This window comes from Camelus bactrianus, chromosome 3 (assembly GCF_048773025.1).
Source record: "Camelus bactrianus isolate YW-2024 breed Bactrian camel chromosome 3, ASM4877302v1, whole genome shotgun sequence".
Lineage (NCBI taxonomy): Eukaryota > Metazoa > Chordata > Mammalia > Artiodactyla > Camelidae > Camelus > Camelus bactrianus.
This window is the reverse complement of record NC_133541.1, coordinates 28437987-28449992: the sequence shown is the minus strand read 5'-3', so window position 1 is coordinate 28449992 and position 12006 is coordinate 28437987. Positions and strand designations below refer to the sequence as shown.

Genomic DNA, 12006 nt, shown 5'->3' with positions numbered 1-12006 from the left:
CCCCAGAGTGGTGTCTTAGGTCTAACTCTGAATTGCTGGTACAAAAGTTAAAACATGTTCCACTCTGCTGGGTTTTTCCAAAATCTTTTAAATGTTTAACATCTTCCCCTATTATATGTGTGTATTTGTGTGTGCATGTGTGTTTACATGTATATGTATACATATACGTGTATATATATGTATTTTAATATAATCAATATATATAGCATTGAGAGGTGGGATACTTCAGCACAGTACAAGAAAAACAGAAGCAACAGCATGATCACTGTTAAGGTTTCTGTGTATCCCTTCCCAGCATTTTCTCTGAAACTATCAGATATTCTAAGGCGCGTGAGCTGTGAATGCTTCAAAGTCCGATACAAACCACACAAATGGAGGCTTTTCAAAGTTATCTGAGGGCCAAGAAGAGCCCACCTAAGCATGGACCAGGAACATCTTCAAATGAACTTGGCTTTGGCTTGTTCGACACTCTGACACTTAAAAACACTCCAATGTGGTTTTAAAAAAAGAAAGAAAAAAAAAAAGAGAGAGTGAAGACCAATCCCATAGAAATGTATGAGGCTCTGCTAAAAGCATTGATGAGAAATTACGCCGACGTGAATTAACAATGCAGACAGAAATTGCCATCATTTGCTTCTTTCTCACCATCTTCACAGTGGCGACCTCTAAATCCCAGGGGACACAGGCAAATGTAGGAGTCGGCTTTGCTTGCTGTGCAGGTGCCACCGTTGATGCACGAGGCTTCATCACAGATCCCGCTGCTGCATTCCCCTAGACACAGAGCGGGAATTACAAAGCCGATTCATCGCGGGAGCCTGTCCAAGACTACGGAGCTGACCGCGCCAACAGCTCACGGTCCTGAATACATACAGTTCCCTCCCCACTCCTGTTGATTGGCGCCTCTGCACAACTGCAAACCAGCTTTCAGGAGGAGTGGAACCTTCCCTTCATTTTAATTTGATTTAATTTGATTCCTCTGAGGAGGAGCCACAGAGACTTGTTAAAACATGGTGGACATGGTAAATCCAATAATAAATTACTGGGCAATGTGATGACCCTTGACAGGGAGGACTGAGTTATTTCTGCTGTAATTCATCTTGCTGTCATTCCCACAAGAGTGTGTTTCAACCCCTCCAATGTCAGCAGTGTTTATGTTAAAAGTGTTATCGTTTGTGTGGCCTCAATTACCTTAAGTGCTGCCGCCTTGTTGGGTGAAAGTTGAGGCAAGCCAGATCAGCCCAGAAGGAGTTAGGAGCCTTGTCTGAGCTTATTAACAGGCTTGGGTTGTGACTCCTCTGTCTCGAGCAGGCAGCGGGGAGGGAGGGCTCCATTGCACCTTAGCGGGGGCTCCAGAATCCCCATGTCTAAGCTCAACATTACAGCCTTATGAGGGGCAGGGCAGCGACCAGAAGTAAAAGGTGCTGAAAGGTTCAGTATCAGATGGGTCAGTTCTCTTGACCAAACAGGTATTAGAGAGACCCGTAAAGGCTATACGCGGTCATTTTGAAGTGGAGATCACCCAATGAATGAAAACAAATGGACCTGAGCGGGGCTGCTTTCCTTCTCCTTCTCCGCCCTTCCTTCTCTCCTCATGTACGAGAAACAAACTAGACTGCTGGGCCGCAACCCGGCCCGGAACTACGTAGGTGAGTACAAAGCACCTGTTCTCGGGACTGAGCAAAGGGAAGGCATCTCTGATTGAGCCGTGAGGGGTCCAGCTCTGCACCCCGAAGTCTCCACTGAGACGCCCGCAGGAGCCAGCAGCCGCCCTGCTGTGAGATGTGGACCCCTTGTGGCCCGACTGTGTCATCTCACCGGTCATCTGTGAGATGACACAGTCATCTGAGCCAGGCTTTTTTTGAACTGAGCCAGGCTTTTCTTTTTCTAAAGCCTGCTTGGGAGGAGGGGGAGGGCTCGGCACACTGTGTACCCAAGAGAGGAGACTGACCTCAGGAACTGACATCAGAATTTAAAGCCTTCCCAGGTGGCTTGCCACTCTGGCCGGGTGCACTGGCCTCTGTGAATTCCCACTGGGGGCCACTGCAATTTTAGGCAGAAGTGACCTAAGGTGGTCTGTTTTTTTTCCCCCTCAGCCCTGAGAACACTGCCAGCATTCACAGCCTCTATAGAAAAGCTGATTTTAATTTGGAGAGCCAAGCTCTCACAGGTCCCTAGACTCCCCCAATTTCTGTGGGCTGAGGGTCTTTCTCAGAGAAGGACTGCTCCCACAGGAAGAAGTGGGGTTCTTGGGTTATTTTAGACACACATGTTAAAATTATTTTGCAGATTTGCTTTATAACTATTTTTTATAGGTGGGAGTTGGGTGGAGGGGCAGGGCTGGAAGTAAGCCAGCGTTGTTTAGCTGATGAAGGCAGTGTCTCAGCGGCAAGATTCAGTGGGCGATGGTATGCAAGATAGACTGTGAGTGGTGGGGGTGGGAAGGAGGAGAGAAATCCTTTGGGGACGGGGCTAGATACGGTGAGGGCAGAGGAGATGGAGAGAAAGAATCAAAGAGACACAGGACAAGAAGGAACAGCCAGTTCATCCTAGAGTTTGAAGTTGAGGAAGACTCCAGCCTAACCTCCAGGTTTCTAGCTTGGAAGACCGCAAGGAGAGCGGCAGGAGTAAAGACATGAGGGAGGCTGTGAACAGGAACTGGTGTCTGAGGAACAGAGGAGGAGTTGGTGTTCATTCGATTTGCGCAACAGGTGATGGGGGAAACTGAGCCCCAGGGCAGGAAAGGACCCTGCCCACAGGTGAGGGCTGGAGGGGCAGCGGCAACGTGGGGGTGATGCTGACCCAAAGAACAGGTGGGCTCCTTGAGAGAAGACAAGGTGGAGGGGCCCCCTGGAACTCCTGGGGAACCAAAGAAGGTTGAGGAGGCAGCAGAGAAGACAAAAGGAGAACGGACTGAGGGCCCAGAGGACCCAGACAGGGCGGGTTCCTGGAGGCTCAGGGAGGACCAGGAGCAAAGAGAGAAGTCAAGTTGATACCACCAAGAGGTCCAGGAGGGGTTTGCAAAGAGTGAACTGCTCAGAGATACAGGAGAGCAGTTTCGAAGTGCGGTAGAAGGCTGAACCCATCATAGGAGGTCCAGACAGGGGGCCTGGAAGGGTGCCAGCCAGATTCAGGGCTTGAAAGAGAGGAGGGAGGTCCTCAGGGTTCCTGAATCAGAAGGGTCCAGGGTCACACAAACCTGGCACTGGTTTGAGCTGGAGAGGACCTGAGTGGGCGTGAATACGCTAGAGCAGGAGATTCATGAATTTTGATGGGAAAAATATTCATCTTTATTTTCCATGATTTCTGAGTGGACATGAGTAGTTTCATCAATTATGAATGGAAACAACAAACCTCCAATATTAGCAATTCTTGTGAACTGTGACCAACAGACCTGAGAATGGTGTGAATCACTTTCCATTTGCTGCAGACAGAGATATCTATCACTTATCATGAAAATATCATTTATGCTCATTGCTACTTTGGAAGCATGGTAGTTACTGCTCCCACCATTAAAGAATCCTGTTCTTTAACGCTTTATGAGAAAGCACATATGTTACTATGATAACAAAACTTCATTGTACTGCTTTGTTTCAATATAATTGTTTCCTACCATGTACATTATTACCTGCCTCCTGTGAAGAGGTCTGTAGGCTTCACCAAGTTGCTAAAGGGGTCCATGGCTCACAAAAGGTTAAGAATCCTTGAGTTACTGAGAAGAGACAGTCCCGACAGCAAGGTCCCAGGGACACAGGGAAGGATGGGTGCCAAACGGAGATGAACAGGGTAGTTCCAGGGAGGAGGAAACCCTTCATCTCTGAGAGGAGGAGGAAGGGGGCGCAAGATCATGTGTATAAGGGTCTGGCAGGACCGCATCATAAATATAGAAGATAACTTTTATTGACACTCACACCCACTATATACCATTTGTCGTGTAGGTTTACGCAAGATAATGAAGTAAGGGGAAGAAGAGACATCAGGCTCCCGAGGAGGGAAGAGAAGGTGGAACATGGTGGGGCAGGATACACTAAGGAGACCGTTGACAGTGAGCAGCCTCCCTGCCCCTCCTCCCCCAATCCAGCCCAATAACAAGGCTTATCTATTTCCCCTCCTAAACATCTGTCAGATCTGCCACCACTACCACCCTGGATCAAACCACCATTATCTCTGATCACGACTACTGCACAGCCTCCCAGCTGGTCCATGTGCACACCATGAAGATCCCTTCCAATAAGCTGCCTATGATCAAAGGGATCTTTTCAAAACACCAACTAGATCGTGAGACCCACCTCCCCCTCATACTCTCATTTCCTCTGCCTGGAAGGCACTTCCATTTCTGCTCTGCTTTTTAACTCCTGCTCTTGCTTCAGATATCAACCTCACAGCGCATCCTCAGAAATGCTTTTCCTGACCCCCAGCCTATAAATCCCCCCATCATACACTAGTACTGCACCATCACTTCCCCGCTGTAACACTTACTCTGAATTGTAATTTTACATTTATTTGTGTGATGATTATTTGACTAATTTGCTCTCTCCTCGTGGCAGGTACATGAGGAATGTGCTGGGATCCTGTTTACCTTGTTCATTCCTTTCTCCCCAGCACTCAGCACTGTGACCAGCACTACACAGGATCTTAAATAAGTATTTCCTGCAGAAAGATGAGTAAGAGAGTGACAAGGCATACTGAGACCCATGGCCACTGCAGACTTCTTGAGTCTCAAAGAACTTGGGAAGCTGACTCTGTGACCTTGCTCCAGCAGGGAGTGGAGAACCAAGGCAGGATTGGAAAAAATGAATGGTGGTGGTTTAGGTCTGAGAATTTGGGTGGAAATAATAAAAGAAAAGGCTGGGCCAGAGAATGCAAAATTTCACTGAGATTGCTGACTGTTCTAGAATGTGAGTTCAGAGAGAGTCCAATAGATGGAAATAGTCCAGTGAAGGAGATGAAGTGGGAGGGGATGAGTAATGAAAGGCCCCTTGGAAACAGGTTTAGTAAGAGTGGGGAGGTGGGACAGAGAAAAAATTGTAGTTGAAGATCGCAATACCAAGTTCAAGATCAGACCTAGGAGTCGTGACGTGCCACTGTGGTCACCCTCTTCCAGAAGCCTGTATCTCCACCAAAAATGCACTGCTGTTTGCAAGAGTTCAGTCTCCCCCGGGGTGAGACTGCATTTAACTTATAAGAACTTGAATCATTTCAGGAAGACTCACAGAAAGGAAAGCAAGGATGAAGGGTGAGGAAGGACAGCCAGCCCCGTTCTTGTACCTCGGGGGGTGGAGAAATAGGGAAAAATAAAAGAAAGGCCATGTGACCAAGGCCTGCCATTAAGTTTCATAGAAATTGAATAATCCAGTTGCTGCCCCCAGGGAGCCCAGAGCCAGCAAGGTGGCCCTCCTTATCCATCTGCTCAATGGAGAGGTTGGTATTGCACCGAAGGAGAATTTAAAATGCTGTCAAGAAATCAGCCTTTGCTCAACTTTGTAACTTCTTAACTACCTGTGAGAGGTTACTGCAGCCTCAAGACTGCCAAATCTGTCCTGCAGGGCTGTTTCCCTGTCAGTTCAAAGAAGAGAGAAGAAGCAACTTTTCCCCTGTGGATGGGTGGAGTCAATATTAATGACATTAACAATAGGAAATATTCACAACACGTTTGCTATTTGCAAGGCTTTATTCTAAGTTCTTTACATGCACCACAGTGCATCTAGACAAATCATCTTATATGAGGCATACTATTTATAGATGGGGAACCCAAGTCCCTAAAAGGTTAAGTGATTTACCAAATCCAGGCAATCTGCCTTCAGAGTGCTGGCTCTTCAATACCACAAGAGATGGCTATTGGAACCAGTGGCTCTTAACGTTCTGATTTCCCAGAAGAGGAATTTTGGAGACATTATCCTACCACACTGGGTGCCTTTCTAATAGTTTTAGTCATTACGGTTGTTTGTTTGCTTTGACTAAATGATCAACTGAGGAAAAAAGTCACGTAGGGAATAACATGTGGCTAGTAATCATTTTCTTTTAAGCAAACTCTCTCTTTTGTCATTCTAACAATGGTATCACCTTTTGGAGTTAGAAGGGTAGAAGGAAGCAATTCAAAGGCAGTTCGGGAGCCTTTGATGTGGTAGATGTGGGTAAAAGGGCAGGTGCTGGAGCCAGACGGCTGAGGTCACCACTTACCAGCTCTGCCACTTACTAGCTGTGTGACCTTGGGCAAATTACTTAACTGTTCTGTATCACCAGCTCTCATCTGCAAACACTAAGGCTAATCTTAGCACCTACTCTATAGGAATACTGAGAAGATTAAAGCAGTTTAGAATGGTGGCTAACTGTAGTAGGTGCTCAACTAACATTAGGTATAAAACAAACAAATAAATAAAACAAACCTGGAGTTTGAGTATCGAATCCTAGCTCTGATCCAGGAATGGAGAGAGGGAGGGATAGGTTCATATATGGCAAAGCAAATGTGGCAAAATGTTAGTGGTAGAATCTAGGCAGTGGGTACATGGTGTTCACCAAGTGTTCTTTCAAAATAACACCTTGAAGATGGTGAAAAAAGTGACCCAAGGAAAGGACCTGCTATTTATTGCCCAAACAATGTCATATGAGGATGTGATGTTCAGAATTGTGGCACCATCTTGGAATTACATGTGAAAAGCAGGAGAACCAAAGAGACACGAACCGGGGTTCTGATATCATTGCGTCACTGTTAGGGGCTGAACTGTGTCCTCCCAAAATGCGTAGATTGAAGCTCTAACTCCCGACGTGACTATAATTGGAGACAGGGCCTTTGAGGAGGTAATTAAGGTTAAATGAGGTCATGGGAGTGGGCCCTAATCTAATCTGACTGGTGTCCTTCTAAGAACAGGGAGAGACAGCAGGGATTCAAGCACAGATAAAAGGTTGCGTGAGGACACAGTGAGAAGGTGGCCGGCCATCTGCAAGCCAAGGAGAGAGGCCTCAGGAGAAACCAAATCTGCCAACACCTTGATCTTGGACTTCTAGCCTCTGAAACTGTGAGGAAATAAGTTCCTGTTGTTTAAAACACCCAGCCTGTGGTATTTTGTTATGACAGCCCTCGCTGACTAAAACAGACACTGCATTAACCAACCTTAGAATTATCTATCTGCTGCCTTCTGTGATGGAATAAATGTCCTTATTGCTTCAAAAACAATCCTAGTCTTTTCAACAAATGGTACTAGAACTGGACATCCTACCAAAAAAAAGTGAATCACCCTTCACAAAAATTAACTCAACGTGGATCACAGACTTAAATGTAAACATAAAACTACAAAATTCCTAGAAGATGGCATGGGTGAAAACTTAGATGACCTTGAATAAAGCGATGATTTTTTAGATACAACACCAAAAGCATGATCCTTGAGGGAATAATTGATAAGCTGGACTTCATTAAAATGAAAAACCTCTACTCTGTAAGAGACAATGTCAAAAGGATGAGAAGACAAGCCATAGACTGGGAGAAGATATTTTCAAAAGACACATCTGATAAAGGACTGTTTCCCAAAATGTGTAAAGAACTCTTAAAACTCAACAATAAGAAAACAAACAACCTGATTTAAAAATGGGCCAAAGACCTTAACAGACACCTCACCAAAGAAGACATACAGAAGGCAAATAAGCATGCGAAAAGATGCTCACATTATTTACTCACCAGGGAAATGCAAATTACAGCAAGATTTCACTACACACCTTTTAGAATGGCCGAAATATGGGACACTGACAACATCCAATGCTAACAAGGATGTGGAGCAATAGGAACTCTCATTCGTTCATGGTGGGAATGCAAAATGGTACAGTCACTCTAGAGCACAGTTTGGGGGTTTCTTACAGAACTAAACATACTCTTACTGTATGATCCAGCGATCATGCTCCCTGGTATTTACCCCAAAGAGGTGAAAATTTATGTCCACACAAAAATCTGAACATGGATGTTTATAGCAGCTTTATTCATAATTGACTTGGAAGCAACCAAGATGTCTTTCAGCAGGTGAACAGATGAACTGTGGTAGATACAGGTAATGAAATATTATTCAGTGCTAAAAAGAAATGAGCTATCAAGGCATGAAAAGGCATGGAGGAAACTTAGATGCATATTACTAACTGAAGGAAGCCAATCTTTGAAGGCTCTGTAATGTATGATTCTAACTATATGACATTCTGGAAAAGGCAAAAACTATAAAGAACATAAAAAGATCAGTGGTTGCCAGGGGTTTGGGATGGGGTGAAAAGAGAGATGAACAGGCAGGACAGAGAGGATTCTTAGGGCAGTGAAAGTATTCTGTATAATACCATAATATGGATATATGCTATTAAACACTTGTCCAAGCCCATAGAATAAAAAACATTATAAATGAACCATAATGTAAACTCTGGATTTTGAGTGATGATGATGATGTGTCAATGGGTTCATCAATTGTAACAAATGTGTAACAAATCCCTCTGGTGGGGGGTGCTGATAGGGGGAGGGGGGTCCTCTTCAGGTGTGGAGGCCGAGGGCATATGGGAAATCTCTGTACCTTCCCCTCAATTTTGCTGTGAACCTTAAACTACTCAAAAAAATAAAGTCTTATTAAAGTCTTAATTTAAAAAAAGGAAAATAGGAAAAAAATCCTAGTTCTGCCCTATTTTGGATAAGTTCTTTAATTTTACAAACCCCAGTGCCTTCATGCATAAAATAAATATAACAGTTTCTGTCTCCTGGAGTTAGTGTCAGGAGTAAACGAGAAGGCATTTAAGACGTGTTTGGCACAGTGGTCACAGATTAGAATGTGCCCATTTCTTTTAGAAGCAGAGAGTGTACGAAAGATGTTTTTACATTATTGTGTTGGCTCCTCCACTGGACTGGGCGAGGCAGGGTGAAAGGACTGAACTGCTGTTGCCTTGGAAGATGAGACCACGCCACGTTCCACAAAGGGGGCAACGATGGCAGCAGGACACCACCGAGGGTCTGATGCACAGCTGGTATGATTTGCATGTCTTGATGTTCATATTCAAGGTCATCATTCTGCAGGGCACCAAGCTCACCCTGTAACTCCACCTCCCTCCTGAAGCTCTGCATTAACCATCCACCTAGGGTTGCAGCCCATGAAGCTGCTCCCCTCCCCGGCCCAAACCAGAAAGGCAATCCCACAAGAGTACCCTGCCCACTGGGCAACCCCTTACCTACATCGGCCCCGCTGAGTGCTTTCCCCAGTGGCCAGGGCCTCAAGTCCATTCTCTTCCCGTTAACAGTGAGTGACTGCACACAGCCTTGAAAGCCTCGATTTGTCCCGGTTGCTCTCACCAACCAGTAAGCACTGGGAGCCCCACCGACATAGAGAGGTGTCCGGAAGGTAATTTTACTGTACTGGCCCTTTAAGAAAGGTGGAAACCACAACTCACTAAGCCAAGTCAAAAGCTAAAACATAACAGATTTTCATGAGGGACATGGTTAAGATGCAGTTTGTAGCCCCAGTGTTTTCTTCCATCCATATTTATCTTTAAGTCATTACCCTACTGGAAAATTAAACCCACAGTTAACTATAGGAAACTCAGAGTGCTTCTCAGGGGGTTGGTGTTACGAGAAAGGATGATTTTGGAATGCTTAGAAGGGAAGGGAAGGTAGGTCAGAGCCAAGAGCAACCCAACAGGCAGTGTATTATGTTGGGCATCCAAAAAAAAAAAACGTTCTCTTTCCAGTCCTGACACCAATTTACCGTGTATCTTGGATGGGTCATAGGGCTATTCTGTGTCTCAAAAGAATAATAATAATACTAATTTTGTGTGTACATGGGCTAACACTTACCCTTTTTTACCATCCTAGTCACCTTTATACTATATCCCGCAAAAGGCATTTGGGAGGGAGAGGAAAATTGCCAAGACTGAGGTTGCAAAATATTTTCAAATTTGCTCATGGATACAGTTTTTTTTTAAAGTGTTATCATAGCTACATAGGGTCATTTCCAATCTTAGACCAAACCACAATCTGGATTGTACATTTTGAGGTTCCAAAATACAGAGCTGAACATTAGGTGGGACAAAATTAAGGTGCCCTTTGTTATTTGTTTTTGTGTCACAGAAATGTCTCATTTGTTTGGATTAAAGGGTATAGAAGGAGGTTGGGAAAAGGTTTGCTGCCGGAAGTTAGAAAACTTTCAGAATGTAAACCACTGAAATGTAATCTTTACCCTTTATACTTTTGTTATCAACAAGTAAAACATCTAACCATTGCTTTATCTTTTCTAATGAATAGACAAGAATCTTTGTAAACAGTATATTAAATATGAGCTAGGCAGCTTTAAAACACTTACCATGGATTTCCAGGATTAATTATTTGCCAGCCACCAGCATAGAGCTTTTGTTAGATGAATTGAGTCCCCTGTTGGCTTATTTCATCAAGATCCTCAGGAATTACTCCTTCTGGATCCCATATTCACCCCCTGGCCCTGTTCCCTGATCCAGGACCACAGCAGGAGCCTGACAGCTCAATCCTTTCCTCCTTTTCTGAAGTGTCAAGTGCATTGTTGGGGTGGGTGCTTCCTCTGAGGCTCCTTTCACAACACTTCATCAGTAGTCTTCGAGTCTGGCCTTTACCTTCCTCCAAAGAGGGGGTTGTCTTTGGGCCCCTGGAACCTGCTTTGCCTGCCTATGCAAAAAGCTGGTGGTGCCCTGGAGTTTGCATTCCCCCCGCACAGCCCTTAACAGTTTGTAATTGGGTGCTTAAGTGTGAAAGTCCAATTCCCTTACTTTGGGTTGGGATCACTCTGAGGTACTATTAACATTCCAGAGCTCCCCTGTGGGATCAGGCTGAAGCCAGACCTATGAACTTTGCCTGAGATCTTACTCTTGCTGACTTCCACCCTGTCCCTTTCCATCTTAATCCCCTCCCTTACAAGTTTCCTGTGGGAGAATTTTCTTAATGCATCATTTGCACAGTACTCCTTATCCCAGGTCTGTTTTGGGGAAACCCTGACTTAAAACAGAGTATCTCCCAAGAGAGTTTATTAAACATTCCACATTGGCAGTCCTGCTTATACAACTTGCTTAGCAAGTCCTAGTAGTAGAGAGGTAGATGTTGCCCTGAGTATCCATAAAATTAAATGCTTACAATTAATTCTTGTATTCATTAAAATCATTGACTCCAAATGCAATCCTCTCTGAGGATTAGAGTCACCATCACAATTAGAGCACTGCAAATTATAACACTAGAATAGAACAGGATTATTGCCTCCCTTTTTCTAGATGCTATACCTCTATTAATGTGACCCATAATTTCTTTAGCTTGTTGTTACCACATGGCCCTATTTATTAGCCTTTATTGAATTTCCTTGTTTTAAACCATAAGACACTTTCAAATGTGTTGCTTCTGTTACAGCTTCTCCATCCTGTATTCATGTTAGTATTTTGGACCCAAATTCAAAGCTTCTTTATTTCTATCAAATTTAATTTTAATCACATTAGGCCTATTGTTCTGGCATTTCTGTGGCTCTGCAGTTCACTTTTCTGGTCTTTTCCTTCCTTAGGAATATATGCATATATGCATAAGTGATCTTCTTGGATTTACATTCACTCTATTTGGATTCCTTCAAAACCAGTGGGATCCAAATGAATGAGATTTTTTTTCCCTATTCTTTTCTTTTAATCAGCAAGTCATAACCCTTTACATAACATGTCTTGTCAGCAAAGAACAGTGAAGAGCCCAAGCGAAGGAGAACTTATATCCATATACACAAAGGCTTTCTTGCTACATTTTTCCTCAGAGAATACAGACACCTGCCTGATTATAATTACAGGCTGGGTTCCTTGGCAGGTTGCTAATCCAAACTCTTTATTCTAAATACAGTCCTAAAATTGCTCAGAACATGACAAATATGTGAATACCTAGGTGATTTGCTGAGTAGCCCACCAGTTAAATTGTTTTACCACTTCCTATAATCATGGCCCCCAAAAAAGGTGGATGAATGGATAATTCCTGCATATTGAACCAAGTGAACCTTTCGGGATGATTTT

The 12006-nt window shown here is 44.1% G+C and overlaps 1 protein-coding gene across 2 annotated transcripts in view; it reads right to left on the bottom strand.

Annotated features, from left to right (window-relative positions):
* Positions 1–12006, bottom strand: part of EGFLAM (EGF like, fibronectin type III and laminin G domains) — a 161849-nt gene that overhangs the window by 33408 nt on the left and 116435 nt on the right. For both annotated transcript variants that reach the window (XM_074357268.1, XM_045518164.2), the window contains exons 13-14: positions 9181–9370; positions 646–771 (exon numbers count right to left, since the gene is read on the bottom strand). In XM_074357268.1, the coding sequence (XP_074213369.1) occupies positions 646–771; positions 9181–9370 (316 nt within the window). The remainder of the gene's footprint in view (positions 1–645; positions 772–9180; positions 9371–12006) is intronic.